Consider the following 24,948-nt stretch of genomic DNA (forward strand, 5'->3'; position numbering starts at 1 on the left):
AGAGACATCAAAATCACATCACTCTGCAGCAAGACAACGCAAGACCACACGTTGCACGTGTAGTCAGGGACTTGTTTGTTCAACAGAATGTCGATGTCTTGCCTTGGCCAGCTGTTTCCCCCGATTTGTCGCCGATCGAGCACGTCTGGGATGAAATGGAAAGAAGTTTACGCCGTTTACCAAATCAGCCAGTGACATTGGCTGATTTAGGCCAGGCTTTAACCAACATCTGGAACAACATCCCTCAAGCATTTCTGATCACTTTAGTGACATCAATGAGGCGTCGCTGTCAAGCATGCGTTAACGCAAATGGTGGTCACACGCGTTATTAATTTTGTTAATTCAATTTCAAATAAAAGTGACTTTCGAGTGTGCTTAAATTGACGTTATTCGACATTGACATTAATGTGTTATGAGATGTTGCTACGAATACATGTGTTAATAGTATTACAAAAAAATAAAATTTGTTCATTGTAATTTTTAAATGTTTTTTCATATATCAAATAATGCACAGTTTCTTTTTTCCGCTAGTATATATTGAATGTTCTCATAAGAACTTAAAATGGAATGCACTTGCAAATATACATGTAGTTGTCCGAATTTCCCGACAAAGTATGTAAATTATAAGTGGTAAGGAATATGTTTTGCTAAATTGAATGCAATGCCCCCAGAATGCTTGTTGAACTTACATTTAGTACATTAAGTAGGTTTCGTGGAATTGCCTTATCATTCTTCAAATGATATATGATGAAGTGTACTGTACTGTACGTTTCTTACCATGACATTATTCATACGTTGCTCCAAGAAACGAAGTGTGTCGTTTACAAACAATGTTCAGTGAACATAAGTTGAAATATTATCCAAAGATTAAAGCAGTGTGTCTCAACATTATCCCCTCTTATCAGCAATGAACTCTTCCAGCTCGTCCCTAGCTACTCTTTACAATCAGCTAGGCAATAAACACCAAACTTAAGATATATTTAGAAATTTTTCGTTGTAGTTTAAGGCAAGGGTCGTCAAGGTCAACATTTTAAAAAAATGTTGACAGCTTTTGTCCATGATTATTACCAATGAATACAAATAACCCCGTTTGCCACCCATACCTAATACGTCAATATGTGTACATCTGCATCAGTTGTATGGACGAATTTATAAAACAACCATTTTGTTTTCGTTCTTTCAAAAATAATGTAAAAACGTACTAGTATTATATGGTGTGCAGTGTCATTTTGTTGTGTGTATTTGTAATTATGCGGTGTGGATATTTGCAACTGATGTGTGGTGTTTGATATGGAAAAAAAAGTTTAAGTTTTGAATTGGTTTTACGTCGTAATACATATATTATATTACATCCTGAAGTTTGCATTTATGTACATGGTGTGGCGACTGCATTGAAAATATATTTTTTTACATATCATTTATTTTGTTTCTTTAGATAAACACATGTAATTGAACAACTCTATTGTTTATCTTTACAGAACAGCAGAGACATAAAATGTTGGAATATATTCTTTTCTCCGTTTTCTGCCTTTTATGTGGAATCTACATTTCGCACAAAATGCAATTTTTTTGGAAAAAACAAAGCCCCGGGACCAAAGGGGTGGCCATATTTTGGTGTAGTATTTGAGGTTAAAATTGCAACATTACACTTAACACTATACGATTGGGCAAAACAATACGGGGACGTGTTTCAATTCAACATGCTAGGAAAGAAATTCTTTTGTATAAATTCTGTAGATGTTTTAAGAGATACTTTTCTAAAAGAACCAAATGCAACTATAACTGCAAACAGGCCCCCGACTTTCATCGGAAAGTACAGCTTGTCGAATTACGCCGATGTTGGGTTTGCTTCTCCAAGCCCTCTTTGGACCAGGCGTCGAAAGCTCACCTATCAACTGCTTCATGCTTATGGGGAAGGCTTGACTTGCTTAGAGAAGCAGATTCTGAAAAATCTTCAAATACTAAAGGGTGAAGTCCAGGCTCTAGACGGTCGTAATGCGGAGCCAAATGTGGTGGTCGATAATTTCATCTGGAACACTGTTGAAATACTGGTGATACTTCTTATTATGTTTGGATACAAAATTCGAAATATTTTGTGATGGTTTATTTTTGAAACAAACCTTTAATATTCTAATTCTGTTCTTATACCATGACCTCCGGAAGGTAATATTTAGCAGAAAAAAAATGTAATTAAGCATGTAGGAAGAATTTTATTTCATTAATTACCCGAATTTCAGTTAATGATATGTAGAAACCAAATGGTATTTGATTTATCGATTACCAATGTCTAATAGCAGCACTAGAAAATAGTGACTAAAACTTTCAATTTAGGACCCGTCAAAAGTCAAGGATGTAGTTTAAAAGTAAGCATTTAAAAATTTTTAATTTTTTTTTTGTATAGTCTGTCCCAAGATATTCATGCAGCACATTTGGGCGATTTTTAACAAAAATACACATACCACTGAAAGAATTGCAGTTGAAATAGTTGTAAAGGATAATTTCCAAGATAATTTCATTGACACATTATCATCTTTCACTCGGAAAAATTCACAGGAACAAAAACAGATTCCTTACGGAGATTTATAATGTTGAATGTTTACATCTTTTCTCCATTCGGAATACACTCGTAATACATCGCGCAATTTTTCAACGTTAACATCCGGGCTTTCTGCAATGCATAATCCCCGTTGACATCACAATTTTTAGCATTGTATTGAAACCTTATAAGCTAAGGTATTTACACAGCTAATTGTGCCACATACGTTTCACATATGTTTGAACTTAACACACGTACAACATACGTAAAACATACGTTACACACATGTGAAGTCAAACCGTACGTTACACATATGTTGAGAAACGCATGGTTAACATACGTGTGATAACATACGTTCAACATCACATATGTTTAACATACGTTAGATTTTACATATGTTAAACATATGTGAACCATATGTTTTACATATGTAGATCTCAACCACATGTTACACATATGTTAATAAACACATGGTTAACATGAGTTCTAAAAACCATGTTACACGTGCGTTCATAATATCAGGCACGTAGCATCAGGGGGGGCCAGGGGGGGCCTGGCCCCCCCACTTTTTCTCGCAGCAACAAATTTTTTAAAATTTACATATAAAAAAATGAATGATAATAGAGTTGGCCCCCCCACTTTTTTGGCAGTTAGTAAAATATTGATATGAAAATAAGGAAATGAGTAGTCAAATTGAAGGTACTACCCCCCCCCCCCCCCCCCACGGATTAGGAATTTGAAGATTTGGAGGAAAAAATTTTTTGGTAGGGAAGAATTTTTTTGGAAGTATAGTTGAGTCCCCCCCCCCCCCCCCCCCCCGGAATAGGATTTTGAAGATTTTTGGAAAACTTTAAATTTCCTTTTTTTTTTTTTTTTTTTTTTTGCTTGTCAAGATTTTTTGGATGGGTCTGGCCCCCCCACTTTCAAAAACGATGCTACGTGCCTGAATATATATGTTTTACATATGTGTGAACTGAAGGCATGCATTTGAATTACTTTACATTAAAATTATCTGCATGCGCGGATCTAAGGGGTGGGGGGGGGGTCGGAAGGATCCCCCCCACCGGAAAAAGAAAGTTAATGAAATTTACACAGTAATATTATCGCAAATATGCCTCGGACCCCCCCCCCCCCCCCCCCTGGGCAAACACAATTATCGTTCGAAGCCCCTCCCCCCCCCCCGGAAAAAAAATTTCTGGATCCGCGCATGATCTGCATGTACATGTCTGATGTTGCTTTATTACTCATGTCTTTGAAATGAATGCATGTGAACATGTGTGAAGAATAGCCTTGCTACTTTGCGTGTTTATTGGTTTAAACTATGCATAAATAAAGTTGTTTAATTAACAGAAGCCACGTGTCTTCTTAAAATTAATTCGATAACGAATCCGGAATTAATACGAAATCGGTTTTAGTTTTGTCGATGACAAACTATACGTCACATTTTTACGTCACGGAACCAGAAGATCGAACTGCAGTGTAGGATGGATTTAGCAGAGCTGAGGTAATGATTGTCAAGCATTCGTTTTTATTTACTTGCATTTGAAAATTATATCGTACAATTACCGATGTCAAAAGAGTAAACATGTAGCACGGAGCTGTAACTGTGTTCTCCGGGAAAATTCGGGCTGAATTAATGACGATAAAAATGATGTTTCCCCAGAGAGCTACAACTAAGCAGCTATTTGGTTTAGTTAATATAGAAGAATCAATACTTATTAAAACCCATAAAATATATGTCGATCTTGGATAAAACGCATTTGAAAACTGAAATATTTGAAACTAGAGAAAAACTAGAGCAAAGCCTATGTAAAGTAACGAGTAGGTCTTCCATTGCAACTAAGTGAAATAATTATTGAATTGCCTCTATTAAGTTGTATTCTTATTGCATGGTCATTGAAATTTTTTTATAGGCATGCCTTGGCTGTTTCACATATCCCTGGAAGAGGACACCAACTAGCTAACACAGTCAATGACAGATGTCTCTTTGAATGGATAAAATCATAATGTAAGTACACATACCATTGCATTTCACAATTTAAACATTATATCTATTTATCTAATGCATATATTATATTTTGTAGCAAATGGATATAATACAGAAGTTTCAAAGATCTGTTTTGATGTAGCCTGAAGATTTTGTAATGAATGATCCAGGATCCAAAAGTTCTTCGCGGAGTTCAAAGACAGTTGCAATGTGGTTGCTAATTTAGTGACAGATTAAGGTAATTCAATTTAGATAAAGATTAATACAGACATGTATCCAGTCACCCCCAACCCAATACCCCCCTATTTTTTTTTTTTGTTGCAGCAAAGATTTCTCTTAAATTTTCATATAAAAAGTGAATTATCAAGGAGTTGCCCCCCCCCCCCCCAATGCATGCACACACACTTTTCTGGGGACTATGTGAAACTATGTGTAAGTGTACTTTAGAATATCATTTCACCCAAATGATTCAAGTTTATTTGCATAAAAAATATTTACCTGTATAGGTTGTTTTCCGCTTACATGTATAAATTATATTTTTTATCGTGTATTTAAAAACTCTAATGATTGTATGTACTTAAGTTTGTATTAATATTTTAGAAAGAAGTTCAAACAAGCATTGTCATGGGAAAACATTAAAAAGGAAGAAGTTGGAGGTGGACAAAAATCAGGATGAATATACTAGAGGTAAAAAATTATTTTGTCAAATTAATACTTGTGATTGACCTTCTAATTCCCCTCTCTCTCTCTCTCTCTCTCTCTCTCTCTCTCTCTCTCTCTCTCTCTCTCTCTCTCTCTCTTTCTGAGAGCTTGCAAATAAAAAAAATTTATTAACAATTGTAAACTTTCTTCATGTTGTATTTGCAATAAAAACTAAATGGATCCTGTCATTCTTTAACAATATTGTTAAATAAAAAAAGCAACTGAGGCATTTGTAAATTTTACTTCATCATAAAATGAAATTTAATGTAAAATTCTTTGTTTTTTTTCCAGAAACTATTAAAGCACAGAAGAATGACAACAATATAAATCTAAATGTAATCATTCAAGGAATTAAATTCATTTTTAATCTCGAAACTGTCTTTTTTCTGTAACTCTAATTTTAGATTAACAAGTAGCTGGAAATGCAAAATGAATGTTTCCAAAGATTCACTGAAGTTACTGAGTGATTAATTGAAATGATTCAAGCAGCAAGATGAAGTATATCAAGAATGCAAGAATGAACTGAAAAATTAAAAATATTCAAGTAATGTAATTAAGCAATTTACATGCGATATGTATGTAATTTATGTGAAAAACGTACGTTGGATCCACATACGTAAAACGTATGGAATGTATCACGTATGTCTAACACACGTGTAACATACGTTTCACATATGTTCATTAACGTATGTTAAACACACGTGGTACTTAAATCACGTTAAACGTGCGTGAGGTCACATACGTATCACACACGTTTAACGTATGTGAAACGTATGTGGCACATTTTGCTGTATATAAATATCAAGCAATTAAGCCAAATGTGAATCCAGAATATCTTGGGACAGAGTATAAGACACTATTCAATAACATACGCATACAGATACGACGGCTGTTCGGAAAAATTGAGACATTTACGCTTATTCCCTTGGGAAATAAGATAAACCATTGAAATTTCACTAAAACGTAACCCAGGATAGAGTTAATCAATATGAACAATTTTTAGTCCATGGCATGATTAGATCATTCCTGGTAAGCTGACCAACTTGCCTTCCTACAGGAAGTTTTCATTTCAAGATGTCAACAATTACCTATTCTCTCCATTCATTTTCTTTTGTGATAAAAACCGAGTTATTTTATACCCGAAAGTCAGATTACTGTGAAACGTCCCCTACAGTCATTTTGTACATATTCTAGAACTATTGACATCAGTGAGTAAACAATACTCGATTTTTAGTCTCTTTGGTTCAATTATAGTCAAACAATCTGTGAAAAAGGCAATAAACTAAACCTCTTTATCCCTTTCCATCTTATAGCTTTTGTTTAAGCAATTGCGTGGATTGAATAGGTCTTCCTCCGAGATTTCAACCATTTGATGTATATTCTCTGCGCCGCCTTGACGTCAATATTCAAAAAAACCATCTTTGTCAGATTACTATTGCTTGGTAAATATATTTGTACCATATCAGTATTTCAACTTAAACACTTGTGAAACTTCAATATTAGTCAGTTACAATAAATTGCAAAATGAATATATATAATTTGATTTTTTTTTCATCATAAACTGTAGTTTAAGGACTCTAAGAAAGTAGATGTTAAAGGTTTGTAATAACCCAGTTTGTACCTGCGTCGGATACCCCAACTACAAACATACCTATTGTTGGGGTTTCTTTAATGTTTATGCCAATTCTCACCAAAATTTGTAACATAGAAATAAGAAAATAATAATGTTGTCTCAATAATTTCCGAACAACCTTCGTAATATCATCTTTGAATATGAAGATAATTCCAATACAGTTATTGCATCTAGTTCGGACATGAATATATGTGCGCAGAACTAATAAATTTTGTTAATTGAAAGGTGTACATGCAGACAAGTTAAAATACTGTTATTATAATAAAAAAAATTATCCCGATTGTTACACAAATTGCAGTAGCAATAATTTGTGCTGATACGTCCACATAAGCGGTCTTTGGACACAAAAATGGTGCATTTCATATGTTGACATTTAAAAGTGACAAGTTGACATAAAAAGTTGCATGTTAACAGAATTATCTCGCATAGTAACATCAATAAGTCGCATGTTAACTAATTAACGTTGCATCTTGTTTGCTTTCAGAAACCGTTTTAGATAGTAAATTGCCAATTTTAAGAAAAAAAAGATAAGCAACTTGCATGTCAACTTATATATCTGGATGTAGACATAATTGACATACGTTTTTGCATGTTGACATATTATGTCATATTTGTAAATTTGAATTGTTCATCAGGCGAGGACAAATATCATATATATATTATGCAATATTTTATTTTATTCAATAGTTAATCGGACGAAGTTTCGGTAAAACTGGACCACTTCAAACTTTGCTGAGACAGCTGGAAAAACATACCGTAATTTCGAACCCGGGATATGATACCATATATAGCAAGTTACCGTGGTTACGTTTTCTTCCGCTCCCTGCATCTAAAGCCTATGCCACAGTGTCGAAAATACGTCTTGACCTAATAGACCAACTAGAAAAGTTATCAGTATGTTATATACGAGAATTTGATTGTCGTTTTAAGACGTAATAGCATTTCTCAAAAGAAGGGACACCTGAGATCTAAATTTTTCTGCGATTATCGTCCGTTTTTTTTTCTTCAAAATTTAACTTTTTTACGGGTATTTTAAAAAAAGTTATTTCTTATTAAAGAAACAAAATCATCTGTATTTATAACGTACATATTTTATTTTAGAACGAAGAATGTGCAGAAAGGGGGATTTATCATACAATGAAGGAAGTCATGAAGGAAAGAGACAAAGATGGGAAACAATGGCTAACGAAAGAAAACGTGAAATGCATCATCTATGACCTATATGCTGCAGGTCTTGTTTCAAGCTTCACAATTTGAATTTTCTAAATAAGGTTTAGGGCAACAGGATGGAGAGAAAGTTTACCATTAAATATGCTTTAAGTTTTAGAAAAGTTTTTGAGCTCCATGTACACGTAGAAGCAAAATATATTCAAAATGTTTGAATATTCTCCTATATCTTCATACAAAACTCTTTTCCTATGTATAGGAGAGTAATGTAGTCTGAGAATGGACACAACGATTTAGCTTTCTTAATTAAAGCAGAGGTTTATTTTATCATGGGTCAACTGGATCGATCACACATTTAACACACAGCCGGTATTTTATGGTTCTTAATCCTAAAGGGTTATACGCTTTGGAATTTCGATATATAAAATTACTTATTCAAAAGTTTCTTCTAGCGGATATTTAGCAAGTAAACATTAAAAGTATAAAAAGTATATATTTTTATTAAAAGCAAGAATGACTACACCAAAGTTATGAACTGATTGCGAAATAATGATTGTGTTTTGTGTCATAGCGGTTAGTTACAAGATATATGGTGATTTTGCATTATTTCAAGAAGTTTTCTGTACATAACGATATCTTGAGACATAATGAGTAAGCTAATTAGAATAAGTATAAAATCTTTACTCCTGGATATACCCTAGACTATTTGAGAGCATGGTAAGGATGACCAAGGAGGCCGTTGCAAAAAGCTGCTGAATCAGACGACCGTATGTGAAATATAAGGATTCCAAGGACGAGGGGGAGTGGCTCTATTAATCATATACAGTCAAAATTGATCGAAATCTTTAAAGGGTTTTTAAAAGGCTTCTGTAACCATGGTTCTCCTTTCAAATAGAACACAGAGTTGGACACTCCCACACTAAGGCCAGAAAGTAATCGAGCGTACGTCAAGATCAATTGGAATCTTATTCTATTTAAAGAAAATCATTCTCTTAGGTTAATGATAAAATGTTGTAGTGGTGTTGTTTTTGATATATCAATCAGTTGATAGCAGACAATACTATGTACTGCGGGTTGAAAACGTTTTGCCGATCCTTTCGTACTTTTTTTGTTCCAGGTACAAGTTTAAGAGTATTTCACCCAAGAAACAACACATATTTTAAGAAGATATATCAAATACATACATTTATAAAAAACATTTACTTTTTCCCTCTTTATTTCATCGTAGGTTATCGAACAACAAGAGCAGCAATTCTATCAATGATTCACATTCTTGCAAAAAGGCCTGACTTACAGAGAGAATTGCAGAAAGAAATGGATACTGTCATTGGATCAGAAAGGGAACCCAGACTTTCTGACCGCGGAGATTGTCCCCGAATAGAGTCCTTCATCCTGGAGACCTTGCGATATATTTCGCATTTGCCACTGTTCGTTTTTCATGCTGCCTCGCAATCTACATCTATTGGTGGCTATGATGTAGAGAAAGATACAGTGGTATTTGAATTCATTACATTATCCAAAACACTCATGTGACCAAATGGTACCTTTGTCCGAGCAAGTCGTCTATCTGGTTTAATTCTTATTCGTTTTAAATCATTATAGCTATGATTATATAACCCACTCTTGCTTATCATGACCAAAATTTGTGCATGCGGAGGAAATAGAAACTTTCAAAGTTAATACCTAACGTAGTTATCGTTTTTACCATTCTTAAAAAAGTTCTCAAGCAAAGTTCTTTCACACAAATGGTACTCTTGGCCATTTTTGCATTGATCTTAGATAATAGTGATTAAGATCCTAAACGTGATTGAAATAATGGTGTTTGTACATCGATGTATTGTCTTGCAGATGTAGTCAACCAAAATATGTACATCAATGAGGAATTTATCTTGTTTTGAGTTATGTCGTTTGGTTATAAAATGAAAGTCTTTTTTAATGAAACAACTCGCTTATTTGTTAAAAAAACGATAAATATATATATTAGCATCCACTTGCCTTGGTTTAGCGAGTAAGAATTAGATGCTATAGGGTCATATCTGTAATAAAATTGCCAAAATTCATTTTTAATCAAAAGAGTACTCCACCTAAAAACGCCTGTGCGTTTATAAGATACAGCAGAATACATCAATGTGTTCTATTACACATTTAATGCATTGTTTTTTTGTGTCCCTCATGATACAATGCAAGACCCTAATAGTAAATATTAGATAATAATACTGTTTTTCATAGATTGTAGCAAATAGCTGGACAATGCATCATTCTGAGAAATACTGGGACGAACCTTTCAGTTTTAAGGCGGAGAGATTTCTCGATAGCAATGGACAGCTTTTCCCCGCAACTCATCCAATCAGAAAGAGGTATTTTTTAAAGGGGCATGGTCACGATTTTGGTCAAATTTTATTTTTCTGTTTTTATTATTTGCAATGCTTTAGGGATGCATTTCTAATGATCAAATGAATTTTGCGAGTCAATCGTAGAGTTATAAGTAAGATACAGGGCTCACAACTCTTTGTGATGTAAACAAGGCTCGTGCCCTGTTTTTGATTACATATGTTAAATATACCAGTGAAAATATTTTTTTTCAAACTGATTTGTCTATCTTCTTATTCATTTTAAGCATAAATAAACAGTTCCTAACGTTTAACACAATATTTTTGGTCTAAAACTGGAATTTCACTTCAACATTCAAAATGTAAACAAAGGCTTCGTTTACACAGCAAAGAATTGTAAGCTCTGTAACTCGCTTATAACTCAACAAATGACTCTCAAATTTTAATTGCATATCAAAAATGACTTACTGAAGCATTATAAACATTAAAATCGGAGAAATATTTTTTGACCAAAATCGTGACCATGCCCCTTTTCAGATATCAGAGGTTTTTCTAATTAAATGTTCAATTACATTTCAAAAGGATCAATTCATGATTAAAACAAATACATCTTAAAGGCAGTACTATGTGCATGTTTAGTTAAAAAATGGAATTGTAACCATCGACAGTATCATTTAATTCTAAGAAAATTCCAGTGTATATTTTGTTACATGTGTATTACTATAAACAACACAGGGTTTAACATTCTTCTTATTTACAGAATCAATCAATAAAAATTCAGCAAGAAAAACTGCATAACAAAATGCGAACACAATGCAAAAATAACTGAAGTGATAAATCTACAATAATGCAAATAAAATAAATTTTGACTACATTTTGAGGATAAAATTGAAAATCGTCTATTTCAGATTATTGGTATTTGGCCTTGGAAAGAGGAGCTGCATTGGTGAGGTATTCGCCAAATCTCGTACCTTTCTATTTTTGTCAACTTTGCTGCAAACTACCACCATTGTCGAACCTGAAGGGATAACATTACCAGAATTCGACCCTAGAGCCATGGTTCCCGGCATCGTGATTCAACCACAGCCGTTTGAAGTTCGATTTGTGGTTCGGTCCAAAAGAAATTCTTAATTCTAGAATTTTAGTGAAACCTTTGGAGCTTTTGGATTCATACATTTAAAACCCCTGGATTCAACCCCCTGAATAAATTTGAGAGATTATGTTTAAAAGACATAGATGTAAAAGGTCGTTACTTAAAACCTATCACTGGAAGCAGAATGGTAACTTGTAAATTGTGCGTGATTTATCGGCGAATATAAATGACGACTATCAATTCCGGTTTTAAGAGAAAAGAACAATTAGAATTTGTTGATAATTATGATAATTGATTCTCTTTGTACTTTAACTCAGTGATGTAATGTACCTAAATGTAGAAGAATAAATAACTTCCTTGTTTGAAAGCGTCATTCTTATTACAGTATCCTTTTTTCCGCTTTAACAAATAACGGATAGAGTATTGTATGCAAAGATAACAATATAATATATATTCAGCCATTTCGAAATTGATCGAATCCCGACCTCCTCTTGTTACAAGAAGTATGACCAACTCTTGTCCATCCAAGGTAAGGATTTGAATTTGATTACTGTATATTTAATTTATTTAACGAGTACGATATATGGCAGAAATTAGTTTTAGTAGGTTAGCGCACATTTCTGATATATTTAGACATTATCATAATATATGCACAACATTTAACGACGTATTTTCAAGATTTATCGGAAGCTGCTTCCGCAAAGTTTTAGAAAGTACAGACATACGATAAGAGTATTTTACACACATCGCGTTAGAACAGAGGCGTGTTCAACTGCACGAGCGCTCGCATGCGCTATCTCTTTTTTCAGCGATATTTCCAAAATTGCAAAAACTGCTCGATGTAAATATATCTATAGCTAGTTCCTGGAATACTAAATATTTATTCATCAAAATGATTATAATTTATTTCCTTTTTTATTTTTAGATGCATATTTCCCCCTCTATGTACGTGTATATGTAAAACACTAAAAACAACTGATGCATTTAAAAAAAAAAACTGTTTTCAGTTCCTGAAATATAAAGTATAAGTATGCCTCTAAACATCCTCTTTTTAAGATATGATATACATTAATAGGGATCAATGATTTATCTAAAAATTTATTAATTAAATCTTCATTAAAAAATCTTTTTGAAAATGATAACTTCCCAAACATACGGTACAAAAATTCAGAAAATAAATGTGATGGATACAATCTTAAAGACTATCTATACCTCGTTCTTTGGCTCTTTTAACATAAAGCTAGGTCTTTTTTCCTATCATTACAATTAGGCATAACCAGATTTGTTCATAAACACCGTCATGTTTGTCCTGAAATCACTGTTTCTGTTTCCTGAAACTGGTGTCTGAAACCACAGCTGTATACAATGGCGGATTCTAACCCGGATGATAGGCCATATCTTCATACATAAACACACATTTTCAAGATATTTATAATCATAGCCATGAAATCTATTATTCTTGAAGAAATACAACCAACGTTGATACAGTTTTAGGAATTTAATTGAAATCTACTCACTGACAGGTGCGTGTTCCAGAAAGGGGCAGTAATGAGACAGAGTCTGGTACAGCACGTGTTACAGCAAGTGTGACGATGACTCGAAATATCAGGGAGGAGATTAGGCTGACGATGTTGAGGACTAAAGAGGCGGATCCAAAGAGTTTTGTCACTACAAGTGTAGGTACATAAAGTGATTATTTATGAATAAATTTGTGTCAGGACTTGCATCTATCCAAAATAAAAAAAAAAAGAATGTTAAATAGTTAATCTCTGGTTTACTGAAATACTTGTAATTACAGATGTGTTCCTGGAATTATTCTGCTGCTATTTAGATACTGTCTATATTGTTATTAATATATTGGCGTTTTTCTTCGCCTTTTAATATATAACACGGAAGAATTTATCACCCAACAATAATGCTAAAAGCAGGTTTGGTATAAGCATGTATAATGTGTGATTTCCTGCTTTAGGAGACTCGGTTTAAAAGATTGCTTTGATCCAACAACATTGATCACGTACGCCCGGAACAGAATTCGAAATTAAAAAAAAAAGAAAAGAATAAAAAAACAAACAAACAAACAAACAAACAAACAAAACAGTTGCATTCTGTTATTTTTATACATTCGATTTCATATCTTTTACAGGTATCGATAGCTATAGCTAATATTCATCAAACTTTTTATGGCAGTTTAATAATTTTATAAGATGACCATCCCCTCCAAACTTCATTAAAAAAATTTTCTGCAACGTTGTTTGATATACATTTATACAAAAAATAAACCTGTGCCATTCAGTGAACTGAACGTTGATAGAGTGATTTAGTCACGTTTAAATCATCTTTCAGTCACTGGTGACAAAGCCTCATGTTGAAATCCATTTATCGTTTTTCCTTCAAGGCAGGACCATCATTCCTCTTTCCAATATGGACCACATTCTGGGCGGTTTTTCATGCAGTTGTCCTACTTCTCCTGAACCTTGAGATCGTGTATTCCTCCCAGGCAGTCACGTGGTACCTTGACCTAACGTACTGGACCAATAGCCTCGTTGTCATGTCCTCTGTATGCGACTGTTTTTCTACATTGTTTGTTCACTCATGTCGAAGGCATCTGTTTGAATCCACAGCTGGTATGTGACAAAATGATTTGCCTCAATATATACATAAATTTTTTCATTCGTTTTAAAGTAACATGATTAGAATACCACTTTTGCTTTTTTCAAGTTTTGATATAAGAGTAGAAAACGCAAAACAAATATGATGATATATGTATGTATTACTAGTGCTCATGTTTGTTAAAGATAATATAGATCATCCTTTGTGTGTCTGATTTCATTGGCTAAAAATCATCAAATTTACTTGAGCCAAAAAAAATATTATAGGCCATTAAAATCATGAAATACCCGATATAAATTTGTTACCCGAATACTCATTAGCTTTAAGGAGGTTGACACCTAAAATAAAAGTAATGTCAATTATTCGAAAACCACTTTGATATAAAGATGGGGATCTAAAAATGTTCATTTATTTTATTTGTGACCCACGTCACATGCCATTTTTTGAAAATATAGGGCCCCAAACAGAAATGATAATTTTCCTGAAATTTTTGCTAAAATTTGACATAGAAATTGATAATTTGAAGAAATCAAACAAATGACTATAGTTTGAACTATCATTTAGTTATGTTTTAATACAGTATGAAGATGGACACATGTAGTGACTATATGAGTAAAATCTAAGTCAAAGTTTAAAAATTCTTTCTTTACTGGTGGCTTCAAATACCAGTACATAATGAACAGAACAACAGATGTTACAAAAATCAAATTGTGTATAAAATGTAATCAAATTATAACGCAAATAAAAAGAATTATAGTAATGTCATCTTTCCAATATATAAATAGATATACATTTAATATCTCATTTAATAGTAAAACAAGTAGGGGTCACATATCAAAACTATGAGATATAGCATGAAATAAGCGAATTTTTAGGCTAAAATTGGGGTTATTTTTCTTAACTTCAATGAAATATATACTTAATATGCCAAAATATATTGATTGAAATATAAAAATATTGTCTAATTATTTTTTTAAGAACATCATGAATATATCCAAATACATAAATTATCTGGAAGTTTGGTCTGCGCTGAAAATTAGGAAGCTAAAGTAACAGTACTCTAAAACCAGTGAGTTATGAAAATTGTTCATTTTCTTCTTGAAAACCTTCCGCCCTAGTAAATTTCCACTGCTCAGTGTCTTTGTCTGTGAAAACACTACGAATCACTTTTGTACTATACAGTACAATAAATTCAAATGACGTAATATTGGGGCCAAAGCGGGTTTTACATAATTAAAAGAAATGGAAATTACATAAATGTCGAAATTACATAAAAATAAGAAATAAGGATTCATTCTTCGAATCTTATGAGGTGATGATTTCTGTCCGGGTGCGATGAAACATTTCAGCTCTTCGGTTCTTATTCAATTTGATCACGCCCCAAGCAAAAGTATCACCTCAAAATATTCAACGAATGATTCCGCATTTCTTAGATACAGTGTTCATGAGTTCAATGTTTTCTAGAAAGACAGCATAATGTTCCATGGTACATGCAGATGGTCTGGATTTTCTACAACATCTCGAACACCGCCGTACTCATATCTACACTGTTACTGGGCAGTCTCGTTCCATTAAGTACGTACATGTGCAGGTATTTCTTTTTGTTTTGGTAATCAAGGATAGGGAATGTTTACCATTTTATCCTACTTTTTTTAACATCCAAACGAAGAAGAGTTGCTTGCATTTAAAGATACAGATTACGAAATTCCACAGAATAAGTGAATGCATCCTTTTTTGAAGCACATCAAATATTTTTCCAATCTTCGATAATACCGTAATATCACCTTTTAATCACAATATAAAAATTGTCTCTTTTGCTTTCAAATTGTAATAGTTGTTTTAGTTGAATTTATTTTAATAATTTTTCTTTAAAAAACCCCCGATTAGTTAAAATAATATTTATTATATAATATGTTTCAATTTTAGATGTGTATATGTGTCAAATATAGAATTATTCTATAGAATTTAGAAAAAAAATTGTTGATATTTTTATGAATATATTAAATCAAATTATCTTGTTTAGCATGAGTCATTTTGTCAAAGAAATATCATGTTCTTTAATATACATTATATGTAAACAATTATAAGACTCGAGCTTTGTTTACATAACAATGATTTCCTACCTCTGTGTCTTGCCTGTAACTCGACTTCTAACTTTTAGTCCATCATTCAAAATGCGCAACTAAAGCATTTTAAACATCCAAAAAAAAAATGAAATTTTGATCTCAAACCGTGTCTAGGTCCCTTAAATATACATAGTTGTTATCTGTACCATACTCACACAAGAAAACATGTGTATCCTAAAAATAACTTTCTTTGTTCTTCGACAGGATCTGACCCAGTTATATTCCTCATACAGATAGTGAGCCCAGTCTACGTCATCGCAAATGTCATCGTGTCAGCCAAGGAAACAAGAATTCTTCATCTCTATCAGCCTGCATCATTCCTTCTTATGTACATTCTAACTAACATGGCGCATTGCCTAGCAACAGGATCACGTGTTTATGCATTGCTGAATTGGACTGGTTCTCCTGTTATCACCATAGCGATATCGTTGGGTATATTGCTGGTGTTCACCCCTCTTCTTCATATGTTTGTTTATGGATTATTTAGATTAAGGACGTATTTGATTGACGCATACCGAGAGCTTTTAGAAAATGTTGATGATGTTATTTAGGAAACTGTGTCGGCAACTTTGGGAAATCAGTAAATCAATCCAAGCATCTAGTGATTTCTTTGTCTTCACTTTATAAGCCTTGATGTGATGCATAACGACCAATGTTTATTATTGCAATATAAGCATTTCTTTTTTCAACAGCTTTGACCGATGGCTTTTTGTAATGAAAAAAAAACTTATTGATGAATTTCTTGTTCATCATTACCTGAAAATACCAATCTCTTCTCATGCAACCACGATGGCCAAATCCTAGGGTCATACATTCTGGGTGTGTGTCTGCATGCGCGGATCCAGAAAATTTTTCCAGGGGGGGTCCGAAGGATAATTGTGTTTGCCAGGGGGGGTCCGAGGCATATTTTCGCGATAATTTTACTATGTAAATTTAATAATTTTTCATTTTCCAGGGGGGGGGGGGGGTCGGGACCTCCCCCCCCCCCCCCGACCCCCCCTCTAGATCCGCGCATGTGTCTGTGACTATGTTAATGACTAAATGAATCGAATATAGCACTAAAAAGATGATGACAAATCTTACAAACTATATTGAAATCTAATAAAAGATCAATTTACATGTACGAATATTTATTATATTCGTTAGCTTCGAATGTTTACTCTGTTTTCTGAGTCGGTAGGTTTTTGGTTTTTGTTTTTTGCTGAGATTTAACTTCAGTTAAATGCCATTGTTATAATGAAATAATATTCTCTCATTTTTATCAAGTAATTAAAAATTAAGTTTTTGTTAAACATAAAGTAGTAGATAAATAAATGAATTAATTAAAAGTTTCTTAATTTTTATTATCAGTTTTTAATTCCAATTGGAAACCACAGATATTCGTAAAATACCACTAGACAAAAAGTTAAGTTTTTGAAGTATGTATCTATACAATGACCTGGGTAGGATTATACTGTGGACCCTCTTGAAAAGTGTCACTCCTGGAGCTTTTGATTTGATCGACTTAGTTGATTATTCTTTAATAGGGCAAATAACAAGAAAAGATTAAACGGTAAAGTGTTGTATTCTCTCTTAAAAACGACACCATTTGAAGCCTAGTAACGTTCGTTTAATTAGTTAATCTTATTTGATTTTAAATTCTATTAAACATTGGTTATGGTCCCGTGAATAAATAAATGTTTAAGCCTTGCAATGCTAATCGCATTCTGTTTGTCATTGGAAATTCCCTCATTAGTAAGGTAAATCAAGGTTCTAGTGGACAAACTGCATAAACATGACTTCTATTCAGAAAAGTACATGTGAACTTAAACACTCACCCTCATATGGACAGCTGTCAACTACTTCATTTGATAAGGCATACAAATATGATTAAACCCATCTTAAAAAAGTCCAAAAACGGTTTATGCCAAATAATGATACATGTATTTATAAAAAACGCAAATTCAAATTATGAAAAATAGAACTTTGAAACAATTTGAAGTTTATTAAATGATATTACCAATTTTTTTATTGTTTTAATGCTTGACAAACTGAACCTATTGCAAAGTTACTTCATTTTCCCTACAAATCCCAAAATGCGTGCATGCATGTAACTGCACGTAAACGAACTTGCTGCTATGACAATTTTTGGAAAAGTTAAAAAAGCTTGATTTACTACAAAAAACATCTCCGAAGAACATGTTAGAATACCTATATAATGAACTGCAATTGAACTGCTGGATCAATCCATGAAGCATATTAGTGTGTAAAATGTACATGCATATCTAATGTGTTATTTATCAACCTACTTGTATAATTATGCATGACATTTTGATCGTGTCACAGGAAGCAGGAGACGCTACCTGTTACATACCTGTATAATTTAACGTAATCAATCATTTTCTTATAACACCTGTACGATCATGGAGTTGCGTACTGTCCATTTATTTACCTGTAAATACATTGTACATGTTTTCTAAATCTGGTGATTTTTTTTATTAACAACGATACATAGTTATGCTATATAAACAAGGAAAAAAGGGTTTTTTATTTCAATATTTTTGAGATGCATTTTTCTGATACCTCGCTACACTTTTTACGGATATAATTATACAATATTTCATCGTATTTGTCAATTCTAGCAGAAAAAAAATTCAATTCAAAAACTTCATTTACATAATCATCATTTGAAGAAAACATGATCATTACAGAAAATGATGATAATACGTATAGAAAATAATCGGCATTATTAAGGTATTAAGGAGGGAAGGTATTAAACACTCCCCGCAGTGAATGTTATTATAGCCTCGGTTGGGTAGGAACAACGTTTTGAAACAAAATAGCAATCCTCGACCGATATCTTTTAAAAAGCATCCTCTTGTGAAACAAGCTTCCAAAAAGATCTAGATTAATTGAGCGTCTTCAGCCGGTATTAATTCGCGGGTCGCAACACTTTTAATAGTGCTAATACCTTGTGGTCATTGAAACACCGCTGATCTACTTAGAAGGACTTAGCGAAGTTGTAAAATGCGAGCAATGGTACACATTGTGTAACGCCTTACAATGATCTTGTTAATTAGCGTAAGTGAAAAAAAAATTCTCTGGCATAGTTTAGTTAAATATTAATTCTTTTAAACCAAAGAACAGCTGTGGAACATTTGATTTTTCGGTGACCAGAGGCAGAAAACTTTCGCACTGACGAAGAAACTAACAGTGACATAACATCGCCATTTTGCACTATGAGATGAAGGAGGGGGTGTTACTGTTATAGAAATTGATCGTATGAGGTCAAAACATTTCGAGGGACTTTTACGCAAGTTTGGGTCGGAAACAGTTACGATTTACCGGAAACAGTCAGGATAGTACCTTACATAACGTTACTCTATGCCTACGACTGACTGACTGCCTTGCCCCCCTTATGGATATATATCTAACATTTCTTTTCTCTACGTATGTGTATCGGAAATGTGTGTAAATAGACATTTGCATGAAACTGGGGTGCTTAGGATTAAAACATGACTTTCAAAGACGAAAAAAGCAGTGAAATTAGTTCGTGTGTGTGCAGTCGAACCATCAAAGAGGAGTTTCGACTACGGAACCTGACTTTGAAACACAACAGAGCGAAATCGTTCGTGACATCAGAGGTTGGTTGAGCTGTCATGATGAGGAAATATTCAGTGCTATCATTAGTTTTTTTTTTTTTTTGATAATGAATTTTATAGTTGGTTTAAAAATGAAAAGCATAAAATTATTATGCTTTTGAGGCCATCAACGTTGAAAGATCAATCTGATCTGAAGGTTTATTTAAAACTCTTACAATTCAGCATGGATACTGGAGTTTGTAAATCTCTGTAAGATAGAGATATCATGTACATTTGCAACTTACATGTAGCGTAGATCTGATATATACATAAGAGATTAAGTTCTGTGAATATATGATCTTTTAAATAAGGATATTAACGCATGTGCATGGAACCACTTTGTATCAATATATTAATCATCGACCAGGTTTAACAGAAGATCAAATGCTAAATCATCTCTATTATGATTTTATGCGTCTCTAATGAAATGTTACCTTATTTAGAGAATACTGGAAATTGATCATTTGCATTTTTGACGTTTCTAGATCTAAGGAGAAATTACAGGTAGTGAATTTGTGGGCTACTTTTAAGTACATGTATATGGAAATAAATTCTTATAATTATTATTTAAATTTCACGTTTCGTATATAGTTGAATATATCAAATACAAAATATAATTAATCCAAATAAATACTTATGATTTTAATATACGTACAATTTTAAGTAATTGATCACTCGCGACAAAAATAAAAGATTTCACAGGGATTTTCCCCTCCCCCTCCCAAACCGCCTCAATTAATAATAAACACACCGCTTTTTCTTTACACGAACGTCATATTCTAGTAAGGCCGCGCCTGCTCTATAGTAAAGCCTTCAAGGAAATTAACAAAATAAAAATAAAATTGACATTAAATTGCCGATTTTTCATTACACATTATATGTGATTTTGTAGTGTGGACCTCGGCTGTTCTACCCAGTATGGACGGGGTTATGTGCCCTGTATCACCTGCTGAACCTGCTCCTGATGGCCTACTATGAGAAGCAATGGCCCAACCCTCAGGCCTGGCCCGTGTACCTGACCAACCTGGGCTACGCTCTCTTGGGTCTGTTCTCTATCAGTGACTGTGTAGTGACCGTGTATGTGCACGTGAAACGACCGGATATTTTATCTGGTGGGTATCAGGAAATATAATTTATTAACAAATAAGTGTATTTTAAATATTACAATAAAGCGAAATTCATCATTTTATACATGTATTTTAAATATTATTATCAAGCGAAATTCGTTATTTTAAAAAGAAAATGGAAATTGGTTTAAATATTAAATAAAGGAAAATGGTCAAAATATCAAATCTAATCTATTTGAATTGGAATATATATGTATAAAAATCACGTAAAAATGTTCTTTTATTGAACTACAGAATATTTCTTACAGGCATACTTTTAAGACTTGAACTCATTGTGTTTTGTTTGAAGTATAAATTATACATTTACATGCACATGAAAACATTTTTCTTTCATTCTAAAAAAGGGTGCTATAATAATAATATATTCGATATTTAATATTCGCAAATGGACTAATGATTTGAGCCCTTTAAAATGTAGAATGTTTGAACTTGACACCTTCAGTTCTTTTATTTTCTGTCTTGATTCAGGGACTACGTGTGAGTCTCCGTGGTACGTCCAGTTTGTGTGGTGCCTGTACAACCTGAACAACGTGGTGTCCCTCACAGTCTCACTATCATACTACACCTTACTCAGTGTCGGTAAGTCAAACCTCATACATGTATACATGTAGGTTTTTCTACATATACATGCATATCTAAAAATTCACGTGAAATCGTAAGACAGAATTGCTCTCCCATCAATATTAATGCGCTAAGCCCCCCCCCTTTTTTTTACAAACTTGAGCACTAAAATTATCGCCCCCTTCCAAATTCTTTCTACAGGTCGTTTTCAACCATACCTTGTCCACTCTATATTTTGTTTTCACTACATGTACCAACCATTAATGATTCTCGATTTCTTTAATGAGTGCAACGTGTGTCATTTTAACTTAAGATATATGTAGTGTTTAAACATACGCGCATACGTTCAGATACACAGAAAGAGACTGAAATTCCTTACGCAAAAGAAAATATCCAGTTATGAATTCGAAAAAAGCCATGCACAGCAAATGCAAATATATATTATTGAGGCACAAACAACACTGTAACAATCATTCAAAATATAACCGACAGCATATAACAGAAAACTGTTTTCAACCTATTTTGCACCCCCCCCCCCCCCCCAAAAAAAAAAACAACAAAAATGTTGCCATTCTATTTGTTTTTGTTGGAAATTCTGATTGATTTTTTTAAAAATCAAAACTAGTACATTCACCTTTTGATTTAAATACATTTTTAATTCAATTTAATTCATAGGCGTCGGAACGAGGGGGGGGGGGGGGGGGGGTTGTTGTTGGAGGTTTGGTTGGTTAGCTTGACAATATTTTTGATAAGTCTCTAGCCCTCCCCCCCCCCCTTCCAAATTGCTTCCGAAGCCACTGTTATTAGATAAGATCAATTTCAGTAAATAATTGTTGTGCGATTTTTTCAGGGTTGGATCCGCCCAGCATCATAACCCACATGATCAACTCGCTTTTCACCATCTCCAACATCCTTGTCTGTGCCAAACCCACCAGACTTCTACATCTGTACCAGCCATATTTGTTTTCCACTGCTTACATCGTCCTGACCCTCATATATCACGCGGCCGGTGGGTCGGCCATATACCCTGTCTTGGACTGGGACAAAATTTCCGTGGCCCTGCCCACTAGTCTCGTTGTGGCGTTTCTTTTAGGCGCCATTGTTCACCTGTTTGTGTTCGTCCTGTTCAAGATTCGGGTTCTCGTTCATAATCGATTGTGCAATGAAAAGAAAATTGACATTATAGGTATTCCTATTGATGAAACAACGGACATTGAAAAATGTAGCGTGGATACTAAATATTGAATATAATTATTTATTGTATAAAAGTCAGCTGTTTATCTATTTTGTGTATTAATTAAGTTATCTGTGTATTCATTGGACCATGATTGTTTTATAAAACATTTTATACAGAGCGGCGTACTTGTTTACATGGATACAAAGTTCGAATATAAGTTCTGGACCGCGTTGAGTAAAGCAAAGTAAGGCCACACCAATCCATTTTCTTGTTCGTTGGACCCCGCGCGTTCGTATTTTAATAATTCTGTACAAATAATATTATTATTAATTTCCCGCATCCAGGTAGTTCTGAAGTGTTTTCTGTTCTATTTCCGCACTAATTTTCGTATTTTAAATAATTTTAAAATATAAATCAGAAACAAGCAGAAAAAAATATATTCGTCCGCACAAATCTTTTTATGTACCGCCTAAAAATTTTGCAAACTAATAATTTTTTTTATTATTTAATCGCTCGCCCGCCCCACCTTTTTTTTATTGAATATCAGAAGAACAAGAAATTATATTGGTGTGGCCTAAACGCTTAAATGTTTGATAGGATTAGGCGCGTTTTTAGATCTATTCTAACGAAATAACAAAAACAATCCCAATTCCCACCCCTTCCCTTTAAAAAATTCACCATTAGTGACGACAAATCTAGACATTCTAGACATTGTTTTCCTTGATTTAATTGGTTTTAATTGTTTTAAAAAATTATAACTGGAAGTACAGTATATACGAGAGACAGCTGATTGTTTGAATGAAGTTTCAGGAATAAGCTATTAAAAATCGACCTGAAAAAAATTCTCAAGTTACGAGAAATATATCCTTTTTTAAATGTGAGCTTACAATTTTTATGTATGTACATAGATATAAAATCCGGCAGTAAGTATATTCGAAATTCAAACTCTGCATAATGTTCAAATCTCATAAACCAAGTATTTAATAAATGCTCTAAGTTTTAAATAAGTCAGATAAATGCAATTTATACATATAATTGAAATATTAATGAAATTTTTATATCAAATTTTTAAACTTCCTATGCCCTTTTTTTTTTTTTTTACAGAAAAGCATATGGACACATGTACATAATTTTTGCTCTGGATATAAGGAATTCATTATAGTCGTATGTAAATAATCACATCAAAACTGCATTAATTTTTTACTAAACTTTTAAATATAGTTACATAATTTCCTATCAAGTCGTTTATTTTGTAAACACGTTCAAATTCAATGACAACGACAAAGGTTATTGTATATATATATAAGAATACATGTACACACAAAATCACGAATGCATTTATTATGTCTTAGATTTAGCCATTACGGTAAGTGTTAAGATTTTCTACTAGACAAGAAAAAGAGGTCTTTGCCATATTAAGTATGTGTATAAGTGATATCAGAATTTAAAAAGAATACCAAAATTCGCTTAGCTGATATATCAAACAAACTTCAGCATCTCTGTTATCGAACATTATAGGAATTTGCTCCATTCAATATCCGACCCAGAGAAAAAATGCTCTACTTGTGTGCGACTCGAAGTACCATATGCTGCATCAGAACCACTTGAGCTTCTATAATCGAACACGTTCCTATGGAGAAACAACAGCACTTTATCGTTATAGAGCCGGTGATTTTGATTGATATTTGTGTAATACGAACTTTTAGGGAATCATATCCACGGACAGAAGTCGTGCCGACACTTTGGAGTTTTATTGCCAGGTTTTCTTTAGAAACAGAATATCGAACGTCCCGCAGCCTTCAACAACAGGAGAAGCTGTTGGTTTTGTCATTTTATGCACGTGCAAATACACGATCGCGCGACGCATTTATAGAGAAATATGCAGTCAAGTCTCTACAGGGTTGTAGATTTGGAATGATTTTATATCACCTGCGCGCAGAACTAATAAAAACGGTTAAAGCAATCTCCTTATGACATTTCAGTGTCATAAAACTAGCACCGACTCCTTTTAACCGGACTTCGCTTTAGTAAAGAATGATTAATGTTTATTTCTTTTTTTAATAATAGATATAAATAACAAAATCCCCCACATTCAGAAAACTAGATGCTTTATTATTTGCCTTGAATCACTTAGCAGTATGGGTATAATAAAACCAAAGATGTATAACAAATTGATTATTTTCTTAATCATCTCTTGGTACATATGTACTATGAGCATAAATTCAAAACATGTGCATGATAAAACAGTCGTTGCAATAATAAACTAGTTGGTAACAATT

The 24,948-nt window shown here is 33.3% G+C and overlaps 1 protein-coding gene, 1 long non-coding RNA gene and 1 pseudogene across 3 annotated transcripts; all 3 read left to right on the plus strand.

The window, feature by feature from the left end:
• The first annotated feature begins 1,495 nt into the window (after positions 1–1,495).
• LOC128158685 (cytochrome P450 1A2-like) lies at positions 1,496–16,526 on the plus strand (annotated as a pseudogene).
• On the plus strand, positions 3,782–5,996 carry LOC128158700 (uncharacterized). Of its 2 annotated transcripts, XR_008240027.1 has the most exons (5): positions 3,782–4,040; positions 4,450–4,544; positions 4,621–4,761; positions 5,124–5,210; positions 5,517–5,996. It is a non-coding gene; the product is annotated as an uncharacterized LOC128158700 (long non-coding RNA). The 2 variants fall into 2 exon arrangements; XR_008240026.1 differs by having other exon boundaries at positions 3,782–4,544; positions 5,517–5,994.
• Positions 16,527–19,203: 2,677 nt separating the features above from the next.
• Positions 19,204–22,844, plus strand: LOC128158695 (protein rolling stone-like). Its single transcript, XM_052821639.1, has 4 exons — positions 19,204–19,807; positions 20,697–20,916; positions 21,400–21,510; positions 22,343–22,844. Exons 1-4 carry the CDS (start codon positions 19,679–19,681, stop codon positions 22,735–22,737), a joined length of 855 nt encoding a protein of 284 aa, XP_052677599.1. The 5' UTR covers positions 19,204–19,678; the 3' UTR covers positions 22,738–22,844.
• Positions 22,845–24,948: the final 2,104 nt, after the last annotated feature.

This window comes from Crassostrea angulata, chromosome 8 (assembly GCF_025612915.1).
Source record: "Crassostrea angulata isolate pt1a10 chromosome 8, ASM2561291v2, whole genome shotgun sequence".
NCBI lineage: Eukaryota > Metazoa > Mollusca > Bivalvia > Ostreida > Ostreidae > Magallana > Magallana angulata.